The sequence below is a fragment of the Aythya ferina genome (genome assembly GCF_964211825.1).
Source record: "Aythya ferina genome assembly, chromosome: Z".
Lineage (NCBI taxonomy): Eukaryota > Metazoa > Chordata > Aves > Anseriformes > Anatidae > Aythya > Aythya ferina.
In genome coordinates, this window is record NC_140299.1 from 81,483,034 (window position 1) to 81,507,724 (window position 24,691).

Consider the following 24,691-nt stretch of genomic DNA (forward strand, 5'->3'; position numbering starts at 1 on the left):
GGGACCAGACTGCTATCTGACCAGCCTGGATAACCCTGTGCTGCACCACAGTGTGGGCAGTGTCAGTATTCCTTGTTTTTACCATCAAAACCTGTAATATTTAGCTTCAAACAACATTAAATTTAAAATAAAGCCTAACAAGTCTTTACTGTAGAGAAATCCCTTCTACATGAGCAGAATGTAGGCTGCAGAAGCTATGTGGCAGCCTGAAGGCAATTCTTATTTAGGCAATGATCCTCTTTGTGACTAAAGTAGCCTCCTTACACTCTGTGGCTCATTTCTGTACCTGCTAAGCTGTAGGAAGGACAGCCGGGTATACCCTCCGCACAGAGACTGAGAGCCCAGGCTGCCCCCAGCCCCATCCAGCCTGGCCTTGGGCACTGCCAGGGATGGGGCAGCCACAGCTCCTCTGGGCAGCTTGGGCCTGGGCCTCACCACCCTCTGAGGGAAGAATTTCCTCCTAACATCTAATCTAAACCTACTCTCTTTCAGTTTAAAGCCATTCTCCCTTGTCCTATCCCTACACCCCCTGACACAGAGTCCCTCCCCAGCTTTCCTGCAGCCCCCTTTAGGCACTGTGAGGCCGCTGTGAGGTCTCCCCAAAGGTTTCTGTTCTCCAGACTGAACAACCCCAGCTCCCTCAGCCTGTCTCCATAGGAGAGGTGCTTCAGGCCCTTGGTCATCCTTGTGGCCTTGCCATTGGCAAACTTGATGAGGGCACCCTCAGTGTCACCATCCATGTCATCAACAAAGGTGTCAAACACTACTGGTCCCAGTACTGACCCCTGAGGAACACCACTGGTCACTGATCTCCACCAGGACATTGAGCTGTTGATTAGATGAGGAATTCAGGGTATTCATGTCCTTGGATGTGAAAATGACTCAGCCTAGTATGTGTGTCTTGAGTACTAACCTATCCACAAACATCAAGAATCTGAAAGGCCATCAGTAGAAACAAAAGCACATACTTATTCAACCAGTTACGGAAAATAGCATAGTTATGTGTTTTTGTTTTTTTTTTTTTGAAATTGGATGATCGTTTTGATTCCCCTGTAGCCTGGAAAATTTGGCACACACACTAGGTGGAGCAGTCATGCATCGAGCATCACCATTACACAATGCCTGCTTTCTAAAACTCCAAACTAAGTCTTAAGAGAGTTCCTTTGACCAACTTTTAGGGTGACACACTTGCAAACCCATTTATTGAGGAACAAGTAGTGACAGCAACAAATTCTTCTGACACCTTACGTTCTGAATGAAGTCCTTACCTGGACTGGACATCAGAGCAGGCCAGCAAGCAAAAAGAGGTAATTCAGAGAGGAACAAGCAAGGGAAAACAGAGGGATAGGGGGATAAAGGAGGCTGGTTGCATGTAAACAGGTCAGTACCCATGCCTGGCCATGCCCTGTACCTCATCACTGCAATCTTTACTGTCTTCTTGCCAAAATCCATTTCTCAATATTTTCTGGGGGCACACAACTGTTTCCACCCAGGCCTATCTGCACAGACAGCCATGTATGTGTCTGCGTACAGGACACGTGAAGCAAGTGCGTTCATGTGTTTGCCTCTTCTGGAAATACATGCTCATTTTCTTATCCTGTAGACAGAACCAACACTGTGATATTTTTAAATTATTTTTATTTATTTGTATTGTATTCCTACTAATTGCTTATAAATTTTATTAGGAAAATAAATTTCCTAATAGATTTTATTTCTGCCTACATTTGCCTTCAAATTTTGTCATTAGCATCACCATAAAATTCAGAATTTAACAAGGTGTGCTCATTTTGAGAGCAAGATTTGCCAATGGTACCAAATGAAGTCATTTGCAAATTCTGGTCCTAAATCAGATATACCTCTTAATTACCAGGCGGGCAGCGATCACACCCTAGGAGATCTTTACAACCACACCCGCTGCACATCCACATGTCACTGTGGTCAGCACTACTCAGTCCTTCAGAGGCTGACTATTCAAAATAGGTTAGAGTCTTACCTTTTACTAGGAACTAAACAGGATGTACAGAGGCATTATTTCAAGATCCAGTTATGTGTTAACCACATGAGTGCTTTTTGTTTCACGTATAGTTAACAGCTCTCATTAGCTACTGTCTTGCGTGGCAATACTAAAATCATCCCAAACTCAAATTCATCCCTCAGTATATATTTTCATTACATCCACATTTTCTATGTGCCAATTCCATGGAAAACCTAATTCTGGTATGTGTTAAAGCCTGGTTTGGGGTGTTGTTTTTTTTGTGTTTTTTTTTTTTTTTTGAGAAGTACCTACTCATGGCTTTGTATATGCAGCAGCAGTCGAAGATATGCAAACGTTTCTAATGCAGCCTCTTGCACAGAAGAGTAAAACTACTAGCATTTCTTAAGGATATTACACTGTTTAGAATGAATAAGTATTTCTCACTAAAATAATACAAATTACTAGACCACATAGAACTGTAACACTTTTATTATCATTAATTATACTTTTTGTCCGTGTAAACTGTTGTTTGACAGCACAAAAGTCTTGACGAATTACAGAGCACAAATTCCCAGCTGAATGTTTTTGTAAATTCTCAGCCTACTGAAAACCGAGTTAACATACATTAGTTTTTACAAAGAAAGCAACACAGTTCCAAATGTCCAAAATGCTGCAATATTTAAACTTACAATGTCTGTTTTAAATATTTAATCCAAGCAGTGTTAAAGGGACACTGTCAAACTCTTGCAATGACAAATTTGGTAATACCTAACAAAAATAGTCACAGACAGTTCTTTATATAAGACTCATCTTTTACCTAATAGTGAATTATAAATACAAAAATAATCTCAAGACCTCAAAAACTAATTTCAACTGGATTATAGCAGCAGTTTACTAACACACCCCATTTGGGGCTATGTCCACATAAAGCTCACTTCTGATCTAGGAAATTATTCCATAGATTTCTGTAAAGGAAAAGAAGAAACAGGTAATTGCTGTTATCTATATATGCTTAACAGGCTGACCTGGACGCTTAAGGATCTTTTAGCTAACACTAAGCACAGATTTAAGCAGAAATCAGAGAGGAGATTTTTCCTTTTCAATTGGCATACCTGTGAGCCTCCTGCTAGGAGCTCTGGTTTCAGTACAGTAGAATCTGGCTTCAGGGCTCATAAGGGGAGAAGGAATAGGTTAAACTACAGTTGTGTAAGACGAAATGCTAAATCAAACTGATCTGCTAATTAATATTTCCAAAACTTTAGCAGTCTCCTAGATATTGGCAGGCTTTGTGACAGGTCTCTGTAGTCGAAATTATTGCACAGGTTTATCGTGAGTGCTCCCACACTCATTGCAAAAGCACTGAGCAAGATTACTACTGGTGTGATGCTGCAGACATCTGATTTGGAGGAATTCAATCAATTGCTGTTGGGTAACCTGAGGCACCATGGCTTCATCCAGATAACTGGTGTGAGGTGCACCGCTGTGTATATCTTTGTCTATTCTGACTTAAAGAACTGCATGTGGACTGCTACAAAAAAAAAAAAGCAGCATGTTAGTCAGCAGGAAAAAAAAAGAAAGCCACAAGGTGAAGCCTCTTCATGGAATGGCTTTTTTGTTTCCCGGACTAACTACCCTTTCATATTCCTTCCTCTGGCCAAACAAACTGCTCTTGGCTTCATATATGAGACGAGCCTGTCCACTGATCAAACGCTCCTTGTGTAGCATGTTGGCATACCTGAATTCCTCCAAAACAGAGACCATGATGCAAGTGATAACAAGTCTTCCAGGTGCCACACTGTCACACTTGTTCTGCCTACACAAAAATTTCGCTGCGGCTTGTAAGAGGGGAGAGAGGCACAGCTAACGAGAACGAGGCACATCACAGCCTATCAGTACTACTGTCAGTGAAGAATATACTCAAATGGTAAAGACAGGAGAGCAGTGAGCTGTGAAAGGAGAAGAGGGCTATGTGTGATTCTCTCCTTCATCACTTTTAGATAGACGTGCTTTTTATTTTGCAACTGGTTTCCCAAAAAGGCCGTTTTTATCACTGGAATTTACACCTGTTAACAAGGCCACTAATTCCACTCTCCCATGCCTTTGGGCCCAAACTTTGGGCTCCCTTTCTGTCAGGTATGATGAGAGGGGAAAACAAAGCTTCCACGTAGAGTGAAAGCCAAACAGATAAGGTAAAACTCCACTAAAATTTGGGAAAAACATTTGCAATCTTATTAGGAAAGTATATGTTTATATACAAAAACAACATCAGACAGTGTCCTTTTAAAGAAGATAAGTACACAGGCTGTTATAATAATTACATGAACATTAACCATTTCAACAGCTTTTAAACAACACACATTCCACACTCAAAAGCAAGTTACAATGTCACTTAGCATTCCTCAACGCATTCAGCTTTTTTTTTTTTGGAACAGACTCAAGTGCTTTACTTTTCATAGGCACCGAAACACTTCATAAGCAAACAGTAAACAGCTCCAGATACATTCCCTGTGCGGAAACAAGCATACCAGCTGTTTTCATCCAGCACCTGCAGCGGGGCAAAGTGGTGTTATTGCCTCCACCCTGTCCCTCCCAGAGTGCTAACAGCCAAGTCACAATCCAGTCACACATAAATACGCTTAAACACAAACAAAACCTTCACGTTTGTAACCACCCGTTTGGATCTCTCCGATTTAGAGAACACCCTAGTCTGTAAGTAAAGCTTTTATTTTATAAGCTCATCAGAAAATAAGGAAAAACAACACACCAAGCTAGGGGCCAATCCACGTTGTACAGACTAGCATAACACATGCATTCATTAACTAGCACACCTATAGCAAAACAGTTCCCTACCTGGCAGTGACAGGGCTTATTCTTCCTCCTCCATCAGGGTGCATGTGTCCCCTGCACCCTACTGGGAAGCATGAAAGCCCTGGTATTCTGTCTGCTGTGGGATCCACATCAAAAGCTGTTTTTGTTAAGCTGGTGTTATCATCCAGCTTGGAAATTTGGTCTATACCGTTTCCATACATCAGTGGATTCTGCACAAACTGCCAAGCAGTTACTTTGCAAAGATGCTGGAGATGACTGCTGCAGGGGACAGCAAGCTGTAGGTGAAAATGGCTACACCTTATCTCTCCCTGCCCACTGAATCCTGCCGTGGTATTGCTCTCGTTTTGGTGCTACTCCCAACATAAATCAGACATCAGCATGAGCTGTGCCAGGCCAAAACCTGAGCAGGATTTGAGTGAGCAGCCACAATCCTAGTGCTACATCAAAGAAGTTTCAGGCATGGATGTAAAACGTCTCATTTTGGCATATACGTATCTGTTAGAATCATATCAAAAATAAAACGATATATTTCAATCACAATATGTGTGCAAACATGCCCTGAAAAAATGGAAAGGAAAATGGCAGCTTTGGCTAAGCTACTATCTTATGCATTTTTCCATAAAAACAGGAACAGAGTCGGCAAAAGCAGTAACTTTTACAGCTCATCCGCATCGTTTTGCCAGCTCTTTCCTAATGAATACTGCATTTTGCTTGCTCCACCATTTTCACAGGTCACTTGGTTTTCCACGAGGGGACAGACCACACAAAATGCACCTTCAGGAAGAAGTGCCTCTGGAATTTGTGACACGAAGCGCTATGCTTGCAATGGATCTCATGGCACAGGTAGACACTTTGTGACAAAATCCAGCTTGGGAGATGTAGTTGGAAGCTAGTCGATACAACCTTTCTGCTCCGAATATGTTGAAGTGCCCAGGCAGTACCTTCTCCACCAGACCTCTGTCCACCAGCTCCATCAGGCGCTGGCAGCTCGCAACGTAGTCACTTACTCTGCTGTAGGGAAGCCAGTCAATCATGGATCCGTCGTACACGACGTCTCCGCTGAACAAAATCTTGTGCTCTCGGTCGTGTAAGCAAATACTTCCTCTGGAGTGGCCAGGCATGTGCATGACGGTGAGCTGTCGGTCTCCGAGGCTGATCACATCCCCTGCAAACAGAGGCATTACAGGGATGAACGGGATAAATGAAGTGCATTTATCCTGCACTTTAAACACCACCAAAAAGTACAGCCTACAGCTACCCATGTGTGTTTACACAGAGTACACCCACAACAGCAGGAGCAGGACTTTTTTTGCTTGCTGAGCGCCAGAGGCATTTGAAAAATGCACTTGACAGGATGCTATTTCCTGGTGATAGTAATGGATAACACAGGCTTGAGCAGTATTAACTGAGACAATTCTCACCCTAATGAGCTGAACGACATAAAAAGAAATGGTAGAAAAAATAAAACAGGAAACAAACGGAGCACATCTAAGCTATGCCTCCCTTGAAAATTTCCAAAGTATTTCACAGTTTATTAAAGTTTATCCTCAATTCACCTAGGACTCAACCGCAGTCACTTTTGCATGGCAAAACAACAGGCCATAAACTGCAGAAGGAGGAGCAAGTTTGGCCTCCGAACATGTTTTTTTAATTGTCTTGAATCAGACACAGAAAAACAGAATGTTTTTCTCCATCTTAAATGTGAATGCCTTTCCATTGCTCTAGACCCTGAGCTTGTGTTCTCAGCAGAAAGCCAGTCCAGGGTTGGAGGATAATTAACAACAAGTCTGTTGTTAATTTTAAGTTATAATGCCAGCTGAGTTATAAACGTGCAAAATCCATTAATTCACAGGTGATAAATACATAAACTGAGTGCTTTGGGCCTGGGCTGGGAAGTATTGCCTCCTGTTCCCGGGGTGGTGTAAAGCACTGTGCAGGGGCTGGGAGCAACTCTGGGAAGGCAGAGTTAATTCCAAGTGCTACAGGTAGGGATGCAGGAGGTCATCCACTCACCTCCGTTCGCAAAGCACTAGAACAGGGTTTAGAAATCCCTGCAGAGCTGGCATTTAACCATACTGTACCTATCTGGGAATTGGGGATCTGCAGCAGCAGCCAGCCTCAAACTTATCAGAGAGAATTTTTAGACAAATGCTCTTTTAAAGGAAATGCTCAGAAGCCTTGATTGAAGTAGCAGGCCTGCCTTTAGAGAAGATTATACAGAAAACTCCTGTCCTGGTGATTGAAACAGCAGTGGAGACGGTGAAGTTATGGGAACAATGTGGCCCAATGGGTTTCAAACCCATTGCTCTAGCTGCTGAGAAGTACAAGGAAACAGAATATGACATCCAGAATTGACAGAAACATGCATAGAGAAATATATATATACAGAAACATACTTATATATATATATATATATAAACATTGCGACAGGTAAAGGAAACTGCAAGTCTTACAAGATACATGTAACCAGGAAGACAGTAGGTGGTAAGGCAGAATACAAGTAAATGCCACTTTAGCTGGAACAGCCAAAAGGAACGGTGCCTGAAGGATCCCTTACAATTATGTTCATGCAAAAACTGATGCCAATAAATGAAGCGGGCGCTGTACAAGTAAAAGCCATGGCTTTGGATTCTAACAGAGTGTAACTCTGCAACCTCCTGTATTTTGAGTATTACTGGATATACTTACCCCAAAAAAGTTACACATGGATTGACATGACATGCCACTTCCACAGGGTTTGTCTCCATGAAAGCTGTGCTAGAAACTCTGATCTTACTTTGACAGTGAGCATGCTTGATCTTTTATGATTTTAATAATTCCTCCCATTTGAAGAAAAAACAGCCCAAATTCCTGCTGACTATTGCCAAACTGCTCACCAGATCTTCTCTGAAGTCTTTAGTTAAGCCTTCCCCAGCACCTCTGCAGGGTGATGGGCTCGGACAGCCAGGAAGAGGCTGCAACTACCTAAGCCATCTGCAGGAGGTGTAATCTGTCTATCGCACTGCTACCCTTTAACTCCTGCCCCATGGTATTCTGCAGTCAGGTTACCTGTTGCTGAAATAACCTAGTCATTGTTAACGATGAAATCAAACTGAAAAAAGGAGCAGAAATTTCTGTTTTTTTAATATACCTGTACAAAGCCTTTTGTGGAAACATTACATTCACGTGTGCTCTTCTGCAGAACACAGCCCACATGCTTTGCTGTGCGTATTTCACCAATTAGTTTTTACTCACTGTTATGCCTTGACAGTTTATGAGCAACAAGGGTTACCAGGTGCCAGAAATGACTGGCACGCTGTCCGTCAGCCTCAATTAATGAGCCTCTAAATGCTGGCTCCTTCCCTCCAGTGCTGCTGAGCAGTCCTCATCCTGGGGCAAAAATCCTGCACCTCCAGGCAAACAAACCGTGTGAGCAGTGGGCATTTCCATGCATGCTCCCCAAAAATGCTTACAGCACGGGTGCAAACAGGGGGGTTTCACCCGCTGCCTGCTGATTTTTTGTGTGTTGCGGTGAGGACTGTGGGGTGGGCTGGGGACCGTGGGGTGGGCTGGGGACCACAGAAAGCAGCTTGCAGAGGCTGCATGAACATGGAAACCCAGATTTTGCAGCGGAAAGCAGGCAGGAAAAGCGTGATGCGGAAAAATACGAATAAAAACGGCACAAAAACCGGGTTAGGGACACCAGGGAGCGCACAACGCCGTCTCTGGGCAGCACCCGACGCGGGCGTCCCCTCAGGCGGGACGCGGGGCTTGGGGGGGGTGGGGGGGGGGAGGCGACAGTGGGGCGGCGACAACCCCACAAATCCCCACCGCCCCCAACCCCCCGCGTCCCCCCATATCCCCCCGTGTCCCCCCGTCCCTCACCGTCCTGCAGCAGGCGGCTGGGCCTGACGGGGGGGACGCGGAACTGCCGTGCCCGCCACCCGGGTCGCGGCGGCCGCGCCACCTCGCGGTCCCACAGCCAGGTGACGGCCTCGTAGTTGTCGCCGCGGAGCAGCGCGGCCGCCTCGGCGCTGTGCACCGCCACCTCCTCGAAGTGCCGCAGCCCGCCCGCGTGGTCGAAGTGGACGTGGGTGGCCACGGCCAGCAGCGGCCGCCCGCCGGCCCCTTCCAGCAGCCCGGCAGCCCGCAGGTAGTCGGGCAGGCTGCGCAGCCCCAGCCCGGCGTCCACCACCACGTCGCGCTGCGAGCCCCGCACCAGCCAGATGTTGGCCCGGTTGCCGGACTCGTAGAAGCGCTCCTGGATCCAGAAGATGCCGCCGCCCAGGGGCTTGTGCGCGAACCACTCCAGCGCCGACATGGCGGCGGCAGGCGGGGAGGGGAAGGGACGGGGCTGGGGCTGGGGCTGGGGCTGGGGATGGGGGGGGAGCGGCCGGGACCGCCCCACTGCGGCAGCGCCGGGCGGAGCGAGAGAGGGTGAGGGGGGGACAGGGTTTGAGGGGGTCCCGGGGGTGTGAGAGGGGGGATCTGGGGGTGTGGGGGGACAGGGGGTGAGGGGATGGGGTGGGGGGAGTGAGGGGAATGGGGTGGGAGTGAGGGGAACGGGGGGGGGTGTGAGGGGACAGGGGGTGTGAGGCGATGAGGGGACTCGAGGGGACTCAGGGGTTTGAGGGGACTCATGGACTTGAGGAGATTTGAGGAGATTTGAGGGGATTTGAGGGGATTTGAGGGGACCCGGGGCCGTCAGGGGATGAGGAGGATGAGGGGACGCAGCCTGGGGATTGCGAGGGGATGGGGACAGGGAGGGTGCCCTGCAGCGTGAGGGGGTGGGTGTGACGGTAAAGGGGCACAAAAGAAGGGTGTTTTGTGTGTTTTCACCTTGCAGGGGACCGAGGCTGTTGTGGCAAGTGTTTGCACCCGCACTGATTCCTTCAGGGACGTAAGGTAAAGCAAAGCCAAACACAACACAACCCCAGCATTTAAACTGCAGCCCTTTCTCCTCCACCTGCTCCCCTCCCCACCCCTCCACCCTGCTTTATTTTTATTTTTTCGCAGCCTCCGTTGGTTTCACCCTTCTCTGAAAGTCAGCAGGATGGGGAGTTTTGCTCAGAGGACAAGTCAACAGGGACTTACACAGGTGTTTGGCCACCACAGCAGGCACGAGGCCTCTGCAGACCTCTGGCTGCCTGGGTGACACCACAGGCAGCTCCCATGGCCAATATGTAAAACTTGGCACCCTTAAACTGTGCTTTCGGTGGCCCTCACATCCTTCTGGTGCAACGGGATGGAAAGTGGCCACAAATGAGAAGAGGCACCCAGGGGCGTGTCGCACCTCGGTCATGGCTCTTGAAGTATAAAGCTGTCTTGGTAACTTTCTCAGGCGTAGTGGGTTAGGTGTAAAACACGCGGTTTCCCTCATGATTTCTCTTTCATGATCGCTTTATGATGTCAGTAGACGGAAACGGCTTAAACACTCAAAAACTTGTAAGTTTCAGCAAAACTTCTCGTTTGGAACAGGGTTAGCTTTAAAGCTGGATACTTCTCATCAGACTAACTCACTATTTCAGGAAAATCTCGGAATTAATTTTAAAGCTGAACTTAAAAAAGTGACTGTTATATTGAATCCAAAAAATGTGCCTTTCCTTGGTACCTTGTCATCTCCCTCAACTCTTGTTTGGTTTTCTTCAGTCGTCAGTTCCCTTTTTTCACTCCTAGATAATTGTTCATGTTCGGGGCTTTGCTGTTATCTTTTACCTGTCTTCAATTCTGTCAGTCTTACATATTCTTTTTCATCTTGTTTGCAAATGACTTTGCTAATTTATTTTATTTTTGTATTTTCACTTCATTAAATGTTCAGGCTTAGATTTTTCTTTGTTGTCTTTCTTAAAATGATTTATTTAGGGTTTTATGATTATTTTTAGATAGTCTTCTGTGTTGCTGACTGACCTGGAAATGTATAAAGTGATTTCATTTTATCCAACCAAAGCTTATTCCTGTTGAAAATAATACACGAGAAAATACCTGTTTTTTTCACTGACATTAATAAAAAGGCCATTTCTTGCTTTTGCAGGAATTGTAACAAATCTTAAGTAGGCATTTCTTTGTTCCTAATCATCATTCTGTACTGGGTTCCTTGTTGACTGGTTGGCAGCTGTTTCTTTTTTCCCATTTGGACTTCTTGTCTCACACCAACGCCTGCAGTGGGATGCTGCAGAACTATTTGGGTTGTTACAAGTAGAGCAGGATGGCAGGAACAACCTTGATCATACCCAGCAGGTTTGTAAGCTGCAGGGTAGCAGTGCAGTTTATGGTAAGCAGCACAAGCGAGTTCTGGGCCAGAAAAATGTTTCTCACAGTTTGCTTTACCTGCCAGACCATGGGTCATACAATTCTGCAATGGAGTGAGATGTGGCTGTAAATGTCGGCTATAGTTTGTTTTTTTTTTTTTTTACAGTCTTGCAGCAAATTACTGTACATGCAGGCTATTTCTTTAATATACTTTGTGAAATAGTTAAAAGCACCCTCCTTTTATCAATGGTTAGCTTACAAATATACTGAAGTGGAGCAGAGAGAAATCCTTCGATGCTTTTACCTTAAACCTCTATGCTTTTGGCTCTTTTTTTGAACCCAAAGTTAGTTACAAAGATAAAGGAAAAACAAAAATGCAAAGGGACAAAGAAGACTCCAGAGACAAATACAGACTATTTTTTGAGACACATTCAGGAAGTGCAAAATGCCTTCATAGTAAGTTCCATTAACATTTTTTCTCTTTTTTTTTTTTTTTTTTTTTGCCTATCTTGTTTCTTCTGCTTTGTCAGCCCTGATTGAACTCAATCAATTCCGTGGATCTAAGCTTTAGAAGAGGAAAGTATGAAATTCCTAGGTTAGGCGGTAATTAGGTAATTTCAGGCATGCAGAGGTAGGTAGCTACCAGAAATGAGGAGAGGAGCTGTTTTGAAGCATGTGCCAGATTTATAGTATGCAGAAGAACCTAAGATGGGTGTTAAAGTTTTTGCCAGTTTAGAATGATCTTTGAGAGTGGTTTTAAGATTACTGCAATGTTTGAGACACATTGGGTATTTACACAGTAGTTTTATAGGTAATGCATTGCATATACGTAAGAAAAATGATTCTTTAAAGACCTGTCATCTTGTAATCTTTTCAGGAACTCCAAATGGCTGGGTCAGGTAGAGGAAGAGGACGTGCTGCGTTTACCTTCAACATTGAGGCCATTGGCTTTTCCAAAGGTGCATCTCTACCTGACGCTGTGTGTAAGCCTCCCCCACCATTTCCTGTAAGTACATCAGCTACCTCAGAGCACGCTCTTACTGTTTAGGTAGAGTGTATTCACTTACACTGCGATAATAGAATGAAGTATAAGAACAACCCTAAGCACTTCAGGTCAGTTTTGAGGTACTTAGTGCACTTCCATTTGTTTTCATTATCGTTTTTATCATTACCACTTCCTGTCCCTTTGCTAACTGTGGCATCCCATAGTTAACTGGATTGCTTGCAAGATGTTTGTTCATTAAGGTCCTCGGCTTGATTTGGTTTTCTGGACATTGCAGTAATAGAAACACTGAGGATCTGAATTTGTTTGAAATAAAGTTATACTCGCCTTAGAAGCTGCAAATGGATCTGGATTTATAAGGTTACTGTTGATGCAAACACAGAAAGATTCAGGATGAGTGTTTTGTGTCTCTGTAGCCAGAATGTGAAAATAACTTGAAAACAACTGAGGTGCGTTCTATATAATTAAGGAAGTTGAGACTGGACATTTGGGTTATGTTTAGGTTGTATCTGAAAATTAAAGGGTAAGAAAGAGTAGATAATTTTCTTACTAAGCTGAATTTTACTACACAGGCAAACTTGGGCAACTTGGAGGCTGAAAAGTAGTGTTGCAGTGTTGCAGTTTTACATAACAGAATTTCCCATTTATGTCAGGATTTGATCAAGGTGCATGAAATTTTTCTCAATCTCACGTGTTACAGAACGTTCTAGTTTGACGTGTAACCAGTGGGATTCTGAGATTTCCCTGAATAGTTATTTTGCCAGTGGCTTTGATTTGCCAAACCATGTTACATGTCCTCAAAGTCCACCATTTCCCTTACAATTCGAATTGTCTGATTTCAATTACAGTGAGCCATCTACATTGTTCCTATTGTAAATGTTGGCTGCTTGACAGCTCTAAGAAACTGCATTCTCTATCAACTGTAGCTTCTGCAGTCAGCAGTGGCTTTGGCTTTGGCTTGTAGTAGAATTGCTAGCCCCACTGTATCTAATGTATGCCATGGAGAATTTAGAGATTTTTCTTCCACTCTGCCATTCAAAAATTGTGTCATAACTAGAACTGTTTAGAAATTTCATGAATTATATTTAATGATTGGGTAGTGACCAAAAGTATGATACTGCAGCTGTTGACTGATTGATGCTGAAATCATTTTAAGCAGTATATTGTTGCTCTTACACGTTTCTAATAGGAGCTTTCTGTGATCTTATGGATTTCCTGTAAATGCAATTAAAACCCAGTTAAGGTGCATCAGCATACCATCAGCATCATCAGAGATTTAAAATGTTGTCCATCTAGCAAATATAGCTGTAATTAGCAAACTCCTATCGTGGTCCGGCTCTGTGACAGTGCATTATGCATTGCAGCTTACCACTCAGATATTGGCTGTGCACCATGTGTCAGGTGATATCCAGCTACTACGTACCAATTCTGGTTACTACACACAAAAATATCCAGTTACTACAATCTATTTACCACACACTAATTCCATCTTTGGCCCTAGTTTGCTGTATATTTTAAAAACTCTTTTTACTTATTCATCTTTCCCATTTCAGGAGCCATAGTTCAAAAGCAAACAAACAAAACGCCAAGAAAAAACTAACAGTTTATTTAAACACAAATGAGAAAGGAATGAGATGTGTGCTACCTGGTTGTGACATGGCATTAGTCAAACTGTATCAATGTTATCCAGAGTAATCATACTTTAATGTAGGTGCAATACTGTTTCAGAAGAGGTTAAGACCTGGGCTATGCTGACCAGAGTGACAGTTTCTGATTTATTTAGGTTGGCAAGAAAAAGTGCTCTTGGGATTTAAGAACCCTTAACATGGGCTTAAGGTGGATGTGAATGGCTATTTCACAGGTTTTATGTATTTTTCCTTCATTGCTTGATACATTTTTACAGAAAGATACAGTGAAGTCATAAAAGGTATACATTTGTTCGTAAAATTATGCATGTCAGAATGCAGTAAAGTATCCTTGCAGAGTGGTATAATGCAGAGTTGCGCTCTTTCAGGACTAGATATGTTTGTTGTAGCTTTTTTTAGTGTTCCTGCATGTTTGATGGATATTAAGACATTATAAATAATAAACATAATTTGTACAGAGTACAGACAATAAGCCAGTGCCTCTGAAAACAGGAGAAGACGAAGATTACATGTTGGCCTTAAAACAAGATTTTAGAGGAACTATGAAAAAAATGCCATATTTTTTGGCAGTAGAAGAAGAACGTGAAGGTTTGTTTATGTGCTTTTCATTTTTACTTATGTCTTCGGTATTTATTCTCTGGAGGATAATGTAGTGAAATGCATGTGTTGAAGATGTATCTGGTGCTGATAATGAGGAACAATAATTAGCCAGACTACGACAATATGGATTTTTGCTGCTTTTACACTTACTGAAGTTGCAGATCACTCGTACAAGTGCTGTAACTGGAAAGCAACTGCTGTGTGAAAACAAACAAACAAAAAATTTATAGTAAATGTTAGACTTGAAATTCAGTTGCCATTTTAGTTATGTAAAGACATATTAAATAAAATACTTATTTTAAGTAGCTGGATGTTATAAAACGTGCTGTTCTAGAACATGATTTTTTTTTTCCCCTGAGTCCATTCAGGGAAGATTGGTAAGTGTTACTGAAGTCACCTGAAATACAAAGATTGAGATGAGAATAAGCAATTTACAGAGGTTTGCATCAGCAGACCTGGATTTGAAGCTAAAAGCTTGTTCATACTGTATGTGACTTGAAAATCTTATATGTAATTAAACATTAACAGCCGTGTTACTGCTTGATTAGAAATAAATGCTCTGCTATACTGGGCATGCAATCATACATCATTATACTCTTAAAATCCAAGCTTCCTGGTCAGAAAACTGAGCTAGTGGGAAGGAAGGAAAGGGGAGCAGGGAAGGAACAGCTCAATGTCTGTTTACCGTGCTGTGGCAGTATTTTAAACATGTAGCAGCCACAGGAGGTTATTACTGGGAGGAGTGCTTCTTTTCACTTGTGATTTTTTGCTGTTCCTGTCATCCTTCTGCATGTGCTGGTGCTTTTTCTGAGTGCTATAAATGGTAAGCACTATTACAGGAAAGTAGGAAGTAGAGAGTATTGGGAAATGCAGTTTGTGTCAGACCCAAGGTCCAGCCAGTGCAGTAGGCTGCCTTTAATGAGCTTTATAAAAATGTTTAAGGAATCCAGTGTAGCCAAACACCAGCATAATCTTTCTTGTTGCTATTGTGTGCTGATCCTGAATAATGAGAACTCACCTGAACATGAGTTCTAATATCCGTCCTGAACCATCAAAGAATTTTCTGACTCTGGATATTCATGATACAGTTACACAGCCTCATCCTCTCTAAAATGTGAGTGCATTTTATTCGTGGTGTGCTGGTGAACTCCAGCTGTTTTTGAGACCATATGCAATTTTTATCTTTTGTTATGCTTTCAGTACAGTACTGTGATTAACACACCTTATTGATTGTCTGCTTGTTCTTGTACTAAATCACTGTTTGAACCAGAGGAGCACACTTCAGTATGACCCTACAGCCTTCTCCCCCTTCTTTTTTTTTTTTTTTTTTTTAGTTTGAACACAGGTGTTCAGCCAGTCTCTGTGGTGTTTCAGTATTCCTTCAGAAACTCCCTGGGAATTTCTGCTGCCCCTGAATGGCTACACAGACTGAAACAGTTTTAGGAGCCCTGGCTTCTCACAGTAGATACTGCTGATCATCTGATACTTGCCACCTATTTCTGTGGCAGGCAGGAGCTCCTGGATTCCAGTCCCTCTCAAACTCTCTCAACAAGTGGGTCTCAAAAAGCAGAATATTTTTTCTGACCTACAGCTGGAGCAGGGCAATCACCAGGACACAGCAGGCAGCTGTAGCACAGCGCAGTGGTCTTTTCAGGTAGATGCTTGGTTATAAGGCAAGGAGAACAAGAGATCCAATCTTCATCCCTTTAAGATTGTAGAAGAATTCAAAATAACTCATTCATCTCTTAAATAAACACATTTCACTATTTTTGGGTTCTTATCTCACAGAAGCTTCCTGTGTCCTTGATCTTTGCCAGGCTTGAAATTTGCTATTTCTGTTTGAGGCACAAAAAAGGAAACTGGCATGCCTGAAAGCCTGTCCGAGTAGTTTCCAAGGAAGCAGCTACTTCATGAGAACGTTAGCTCTCTTTTCCAACTGGGCCTCACATGATAGTTCTAACCTCAAAGTCATCTTTGCTTCTGCATCTTTCTTCCTGAGGTGTGGTGGTCTCTCAGTGTTGCTAACAGTGCCTTGTGTGTTGATGACTGTGCCCAGTCATTTAATGACTGTTTTTCCACAAAAAAATGACATTTTCAGGAAAAAAACAGGTACGCGGCTACCTGACGGAGTCAGATCTTCAGCTAGTTTCAGTGTCTCCCTGGGGATACATTGATAAATTGCCTTAAGTTCTACTGAACTTTTAGTTGAAGAAAAACTCTTCAGTTTCAGAGTTTTGGTATGGAGCAATGGTTGTCTGCAGCTTAAACAGCTTGCTTTCATCTCATTATTTTTAACTGATCTTTTGGTTTTTTTTTTTTACAGCCCCCACCCCCCCCCCCATTGTTTTTTTCTTCTATGTCATCATAAAAATCTGGCAGGAGTAAGAGGAAGGCAGCAGGGGGACCATGGGCAGGAATTTGTTAGACTGGCTTTGCTACAGGAGCAAACGGATTGTTTTAAAGAGTCAGCACATCTGTGAGCCAAATGTCATTTGAAGTGTGAGAAGGGGAAACATTTTAATTAGTTAGGACATAGCTATCTATCTTTCGTCCATTATTAAGGTAGTAAACCAAAGACATATCTAATACTACCTAGCAATTTTGATGCAGTAGTGTACTGTATAGAAGAGACTTTCATCATTCAACACTTATTTTGAGCAAGTAGTAGCCATATTCTTTAAGTTCTCAATTTTCTTCACTTCCTAAGCTATGAATCATTCATCTTTTTCCCGCAGGTATATCTGCTGCAGCTGGGTGACTGTCACCTTGGCAGTGGTTTGGAATTAATTCATTAACTGTGAGTAGCAAGAGTCAGTCAGGTGTATTTTCTTACTGATGGCATCAGCAATTAATGCTTCACTAAAGGTCATCAAGCTGAAATAAAGCTACTAGTTTCTTTTCCCTCTGTTGCTGATGGTTTCCTACAGCATCTGTAAAGGCCACCTATTTCTCATCTGTTAAATACCCCTTGGACACTGCCATTTTAAACACAGTATTTTTGTTGCACAGTTTTAGGTTGGTCTTCTGTTTGCCCTTGTCACAACAAGTTTAAAACTGAGTTTAATTTCTAACATCTTCATTTTCTGACTGTTCTCCCTGGTGAGTATGCTGGAAGTCTTTGACTGTACAGGTCACAGTCCTTACTTTGATTTTTTCGTGTTACATCCACAAAAAATTGTCCCTGTTTAAGTAATTAGTTATTACTGACATCAGAATCAATAATCTTGTGTTCAGTGGATTTTGCAGTTGGGCGTGGTATTGTGATAAGAAAAAATGTGGCTGATTAAAAAACACTTAAGTTTTGGTACTGCTTTTGTCATGAAAGATTGCACAAGCTTGTTTTTGCAGTATAACTGCATGTACCTACAGTGTATAACTACTGTATTATTTAAAGTGCATTTCTCAGTTTAGTTCTTGTGCCTGGAAAGAGGAAAAATGGACTAAAATGTTGCTGCCATTTCAGAAACATTTCTTTGTTATACTGCAAAGGTTTGCCATCGCAAAAGTCCTGCGGCTTGATCACGATCAGTCAGACACACAGCCTTTTGAGAGCTGGGAGTTCTGGGTGCTTTTAGGACAGTGGTGACAAATGTCACCGATCAGTTCTGTTGTAGGGGTTTGGCTGTGAGACTGTTGAAGGGAAGCAGGAGGTAAGCATTCATCTCATCAGCCATCTTTATCTGAGTATATCTGCTTGTTATGTTTTTATACGTTTCAAGTGTAGATGAGTAAAATATTATATTTTTTCTTTTTTTGCCTTCCCAGTCATGGAAGGACAGAAAGGTTGAGTTAGAAAGACACCTCAGGAGCTCATCTGGTCCCACCCCGGCTCCAGCAGAGCCACCCAGAGCAGGGTGCTCAGGCCCACATCCAGGTGATTTTTGAGGATCCCCTAGGAGGAGACCCCACAGCCTCTGGGCAGCCTGTGCCAGTTCTCAGCCACCCGCACAGCACAGAAGTGCTGCCTGGTGCTCAGGGGAACCTCCTTGATCCTGTTTGTGCCCACTGCCTCCTGTCCCGGCACTGGGCACCACTGACAGGAGCCTGGCTCCATCCTCTCTGCACCCTCCCTCAGAAATTTATAGACATAGCTAAGACGTCCCGTGAGCCTTCTCTTCTTTAGGCTAACCAGCCCCAGCTCTCAGTGTCTCCTCCTAGGAGCAAGCAAGGGCAGCAGAGGCACTTTGCTAACTCCTCTTCAGTTTTGTGTCCAGCATGACCCCAGGTCCTTTTCTGCAGAGCTGCTTTCAAATTTGTTCCAGTGCTTGTCCCTCTGGACTTTGCACTTCTCCTTTTTCAAGTTTTTCTTGCCAGAACATTTCTCCAGCCTGTCCAGTACAGAACAAAACAGAATATCCCAAGCTGGAAGGGATCCACAAGGATCAGGGAACCCAACTTCTGGATCTACACAGGACCACCCAAAAACTAAACCTGAGAGCGGTGTCCAAAAGCTTCTTGAACTCCGGCAGGCTCGGTGCCCTGACCACAGCCCTGGGCAGCCTGTCCCAGTGCCCGACCACCTCTGGGTGCAGACCCTTTCCCTAACCCCCATCCTGACCCTCCCCTGTCCCAGCTCCATGCCGTCCCCTCAGGTCCTGTCGCTGTCCCCAGAGAGCAGAGCTCAGTGCCTGCCCCTCCGCTCCCCTCCTGAGGGAGCTGCAGACCAAGTACCCCTGGATGGCATCACCACTCTCTGGTGTTTCTGCCACTCCTTCCAGTTCTGTGCCATCAGCAGACCTGCTGAGGATGCACGGTACGCATCAACCAGATCATAATGAAGATACTAAACAGGGCTGGACCCACTCTTGACCCTGGGGACCTCCAGACAGACTTTGCACCTGGTCATCACCCCCTGGGTCTGGCCGTTACGCCAGGTTCTGATCCACCTCGCTGTCTGCCCTTCCAGCCCGTACATCAGCTTGATGGACAGGGACAGTTTCCCTTAACTGAGAGGAGATACTCAAAAACTGGAAACCAATACTCTTTTTCTGGGGTTGGGGAGGGAGGTGAGTATAAAATGCAGGTTTTTAAAGTATGTAGTATGTAGTTCTGGGAAGAGCCATGAAACTGCTCAAAGTAGTGACATGAAACTGTTTTTAGCTGTTCAGCAACAGCATGAGAAAGTGCTCTGCGTGGGATAAGGAGGATATACTTATGTTTAGCTACAGGAAAATACCAAAGCCAGCGTCTGGATTGCCTTTTTAATGATTTCAATAACTTTTTGTATCTTTCTCTACAGCAATTGAAAGGTACAGTAAAAAGTACCAGAGCAGGGAAAAGGAGCATGCAGCGTGGACCCCAGGTAATATCTGAGATTACCAAAGGCTAATTCTCTATTAACCTGTGCAATTATCTGTTCTTCTTAAATGTTTGATTCATTATTTTATAAGCAATGCAAATTCTTATACTTATACTTATTATCTTATACTTATTCTTATATTTCAAATACTTATACTTTATAAATATGCAAATCCTTACCAAGGCGTGTTATTCCCTCTTGAGGGTTATGCCCTTGTCATGTTTTCAGATCAAGGGGAAGCGTTGTTTTGTCCAAAAAAAATACAAATCTGGTTTTATTTTTTACTCATTCAAAACAACAGCAAGAATGCAAGCTTGACCTCGGTCTCTAGCTTTCCCTCTTCCTTACTCCCCATGCAGATGTCAGTTTTGAACTGGGAACATGCAGAAATGCTACTGAAAACAAAAAATCACAGTTTCTTTGTCACTGCTAAACAGGTTTTATGACATTAAATTTCCACAAAGGTACCAGCATAGATCAATACTGCAACCTTAATCATAGTTCATAAATTAGAGGCCATCTGGGCCACTGGAAGGGCTGAACTTTGTCTCACCCAAGCAGATACCAGTTTCCATTAACTGGGTGAAATACTGCTCCTCCCTGTACTTCCTCAACTTAAAGTACAGCCAAAATTCAGTAAAATTGTTGGGTGCTAAAACAATTAGGCATACACGTAAACAACACAGCAGGGGTCCCAGCCTTCTCAGTGTTGGTGGGAGGGGGAGGATTACCGCAGTAAATTGTTGTTTACATGCATCAAAGCTATTTTCTCTGCAGATTGGAGAAGACTCCCAAGAGAGATGAAGCCAAGAAAAAAGATGAAAAAAGGTAGATTATATATTTTTAAAGAGCATTTAATACACACTAGTTGAGTGTAAGAAAACATGCTGGAGCTGGTTAGGGGAAAAAATGGTAGAAATGTTAACGAGGCCTAATAAACAGGGCTTTTGGCAGTTATTTTCTAAATAATTTCGTCTGCCTGTCTTTTATGTTTTTTTTTTTTTTTTTTTTTTTTTATTTTTTTGCTTTGTTTCTGTAGGATTTTAACTTAGAGGAACAGATCTCTCTTCCTTTGACGTTGATGTACGGTATTAAGTAGCTAGGTGCCAATATGCAATAGTGGAAGATTAAAGATGTAAAAAAAACTTTTTTGTTTTGGAATTTTGTGATCATTTCCCCTTCTTCTATTCACCAAATAGCCAGCTGTTCAGATTTTCTTTGTTTTGGGTTTCCCAGTTACATTGTTTATGATTTGGTTGACTTTTGCATTTTTTAGGTATTTCATATCTGATTTAATATAGGTTACTTTCTGTTTTCCCTGGTTTTACTTTTTTTTTGTTTATTTTCAGCTTTCTTCTGCAGAATTGCGAACCAGATCCTTCAACAGCAGTTGGAGCTGGTATTGGTTGTTCTTAAAGGAAAAAACAAAAGCAAACAAAAAACTTTTTAAAAAGTGTTTTCTAGTGTGCATGACTTATTTTAAGTTCTCTGTAGAAGCCTGTTGCTCTGTTGATGTGAAACAACGCTTGGCCCCCTGTTTCTAGCTGTCTGTTAAATATAATTGTTTACTTTCTTGTTCTCTTTGTCCAAGTCCTTAATGTGTCATTTTTCAGTTCAAGGATAAAATAGAAAAAGAAAAGGGAATGTGCAGTAGTCATGGAGACTGGCTCAGCTGGATGCTTTGTTCCTTTTAAGAGCGTCATTGAGAAGCATGGTATTAAAGGTAGACTGCAAGATTCAACCAAAAATTAACTGCTTATTTGCAAAATCCCCCAAGAAAACAGCACGTACAAATTTTCTTTTTTTTTTTAAAGGAGAAATCACACTGGCTTTTATAAGCCTGCAGGCAACAAGTATCTCCCCGAGATTCCATGAAATCACAAATGCCAACCTACCGTTATTTGATAGCCTAATGTTCTGATTATCACAGAGAATTACTGATTAATGTGATTTCTTTCTTTAGTCTTTTGTGCCTGCTTCTCTACTTGCTCCTAAAAGTACACTTTCCTGCAAAATTTTAATGACAAAGACCAGCTGACCATCCAAATTTGATTGGATAAAAAAAATGCTTTTTTTTTTCCTAAAAGCAAGAATCATGCAATTTTAGTTTTTTTTTGGGGGGAGTGGGGGATATTGATGATGGAGGCCATACAAAAGTTGTAATGCTTTTGTGTTGAGGTTTGTATGTAGCTGATGAGTGACACATTTGCCTGTCTGGTATGCATCCGTGGTGTGTTGTGAGGACAGCCATGTTAGGTGACACTGTAGTGGAACAAAGGCGAGGGAGTGCAGTGAATTTTATCTGCGCTGATATGCAAACAAGTTTCCTACCATTCTACCTTCATAGACTGTAGGAGTGGTTTTTGGATCGCTGCAGTTACACGCACAGGCCTGGCTTCATTTTTAATCTACCTGCTGGTTTCCCAGAGTGTTTTAATAACACATGACTGTGACTGACATAACTTTAGGTAGAATGCCACATCTCATCTGCACAGCCTGGGCTGTGGACCATGTGATCCTAGGTATCACCAGTGTCTCCAAAAAAAAACCCAAAACCACAATTAAAAAAAAAACAACAACACTGTAAGTTGACTGGCCTCAGCTCCTGTAGGCCAGCTATATGCATACATATTACATCAATCAGATGTATGCATTTAAGCCAAATTCCTGTAACAACAGGTGTTTCAAAAGATTAGATTGTATTGCATCGCACCTCAAAGCAATGTGGATGTGAGGAGCTGTTTTGCTTGAAGTTCTACTGTCCAATGATGGGTCCCTGTCTAATATCACGATGAGCTCTGGAGACGCCCACCACTAAAGGGAAGACTTTGCATGTCTCTTTTGGCTTCCAGGCTGTTTATTGAATAGAAATTATCTCTAAAAGTCTGCAGGTGTTTGTGCAGATACGATCATTTTGAACCACACTTGTTTTCCCTAAAAGCCTCCTTCATTCTGGATGTGTTTGCCTAGGGAGAGTTCACATGTTATTACAGAACAGCTTGACTTCCCATAGCTGTGTGCGGTGCTTTTGTCACATAATCCCTTCCTAGGCAAAACACTGAAGCGAACAGAATGTTATTTATGGCAAAATGCAGCCACTCTCATTGCAGCTTTTAAAGTTCTGCTTACTTAAGTATTAGGACACATAAAATATGTATCACTGGAGGTTACTGTCCACGTCAGAAAGGCTATCCCCTCCTTCTATCCGTGCACATTAATTATGATACCTTTCAGGTATCATGTTGTGTTTAAAAAAAAAAAAAAAAAAAGAGGATGGAAGGAGCATAAACTGTCTCAACTGAAGCTACCGTGTCTATCAGAAGCTGTGTAGCTACACCAGTGTGGAACTTCACAGAGGCAGTTTTACCCCACTGAGAAGAGCTCAGGCGTTAGGTGCAACCCTACTGTGTAAATTGTATGCGGTGGTGTGCAGTACAGAAGGAAAAGGGCATTTAAATCATGGAAACAAGACGTCTCTGCAGAGCTCTTTAACTCTGCTCAAGTATTTCTCAATCCAGAGCTCCTTGTTTCTCCCGGTCAAATTCCCCTCCTGGAACTGGGAGAGGTATTCCTAAGCTGAGAGTGCTGCAATCAGACAGCTCATACCTGGGTACATGGAATGTTATTTTTGACCTTTACTCCACAATATAGTTCAGCAGTACAAGGCTGAATTGTAGGGAGTAACTCGATAAAGGTCGTGTTCATGTAAGAGCCATCTCTGGTCCGCAAGCCACTTTGCTGCAGTAACCACATTACTGTGTTGTAACTCATATACTCTCCTATCTGTCTTTTTTTTTTTTTTTTTTAATGTATCTATCTGAAGTGCGCTGCTGTCCTACCTGTATATGAACAGTAATATGTTTTTATCGTTTCAGCTGATGAAAAATAACAACGTGGATTTTTTTTTTCTAGTTTCTTAATACAGTGTATGTAGGTGAAAAGTATTTTGCAGAACTGAATGACATAGTTTGGCCAAACCTTTGGTCAAATACCTGCCTAAAGACAATTTCAAACTCGCCCCAGACACATCACTTAGATAAATAAGGCCACTACACCTCTAAGAGTGATGTAGCTCAAAGTCTAAGATAATTTTAATACAGAGAGTATGGGGTTTCCATGGCAGTTACTCTTCTCAAGATACAAGCTCTTAGGAGCAAATGAAAAATCTACTATTCTTTTATGTCCAAACAAATAATAGTAATATATTTTATTTCAGCAAGTGCGAAACCAAGAAAGGCAAACAGCTCTGACCCTAAAAGTAACCTGGATGTGTTGAAAAAAATTGAGGTAAGATGTGCTTAATCTCACTAAGTAGTACAACACAAATTGCTGAAGGAAAACAAATCCAGATTTTGGTGTTGATTACACACCATGTGGAAATGGGAAGCTAAAAGGTGAAACAGTTGTTTGGTGCCTTTACTTTATAGCATGTGGTACTATTTAGTCAGGTGTGACACGGCATCCTACTGTGAATTACTCCAAGAGTGGATGCTAAAGGGAAATCATCATCTCAGTTTATTACAGAAGACATACCTTTGTTAGAATGGAAGTCTGATGACTTATACTTGATAAAATAAGTCTGTATGAAGTTCTAGCCACTTTATGTTTTCTTTAGTTATTGTCAAAAAATAAATAAATAAAAAATGTGCAATGTTGTTACATTAGTCATCTTGCTGCTAGCTGCAGCCTAACACTTTGGTTGTGCAGAGGGCATGCTGTTACCTTAACGTGGGATTACCACATAAACAAAATTGTGTTCTGACAGGAGTTGGAAAAGAAGGATGATGAAGAAGAGAAATCTGAAGATGAGAAAGACAAAACAAAAGACAAAGAAGGTGAAGATGATGACGAAGCAGAAGAACCAGAGGAATACGATGAAGAGGAGCACGAAGAGGTGCTTTTTTTTTGGTTTTCTATTTCCAGCAAGTCAGATTGCAGTCATTGAGTTGTGTGTTCACTGCCAGCCACATGTCCCTAGCTTCTCTGAAGCAGAATGAGAGTTGTAGTGAAAGGCACAATTACATTAATTTTCTTTGTTGCAGTAGGTTGTGCTGTAGTTCAGTGAGTATTTCAGATTTGATACTCCAAAAGAGCTGTGAAATAAGAGGTTG

The 24,691-nt window shown here is 42.5% G+C and overlaps 2 protein-coding genes across 13 annotated transcripts in view; one reads left to right on the forward strand and one right to left on the reverse strand.

The window, feature by feature from the left end:
* Positions 1–9,136, reverse strand: part of MBLAC2 (metallo-beta-lactamase domain containing 2) — a 15,913-nt gene extending 6,777 nt beyond the window's left edge. The window contains exons 1-2 of one of the 2 annotated variants that reach the window (XR_014687274.1): positions 8,669–9,136; positions 5,812–5,969 (exon numbers count right to left, since the gene is read on the reverse strand). Coding sequence is in view for 1 of the 2 variants with exons in the window: in XM_084504537.1 (XP_084360663.1) it covers positions 5,581–5,969; positions 8,669–9,104 (825 nt within the window). In the remaining variant the exon portion in view is untranslated. Of the gene's footprint in view, positions 1–2,446; positions 5,970–8,668 lie in introns of those variants that run through there. The other variant, XM_084504537.1, reaches the window with a different exon arrangement.
* POLR3G (RNA polymerase III subunit G) overlaps positions 8,787–24,691 on the forward strand; it is a 17,783-nt gene continuing 1,878 nt past the window's right edge. The window contains exons 1-10 of one of the 11 annotated variants that reach the window (XR_014687275.1): positions 8,940–9,077; positions 9,630–9,688; positions 9,800–11,488; positions 11,910–12,038; positions 14,140–14,269; positions 19,521–19,583; positions 20,358–20,408; positions 20,930–20,979; positions 23,797–23,867; positions 24,346–24,474. Coding sequence is in view for 10 of the 11 variants with exons in the window: in XM_084504538.1 (XP_084360664.1) it covers positions 11,348–11,488; positions 11,910–12,038; positions 14,140–14,269; positions 19,521–19,583; positions 20,358–20,408; positions 23,797–23,867; positions 24,346–24,474 (714 nt within the window). In the remaining variant the exon portion in view is untranslated. The other 10 variants (XM_084504538.1, XM_084504542.1, XM_084504544.1 and 7 more) reach the window with 10 other exon arrangements.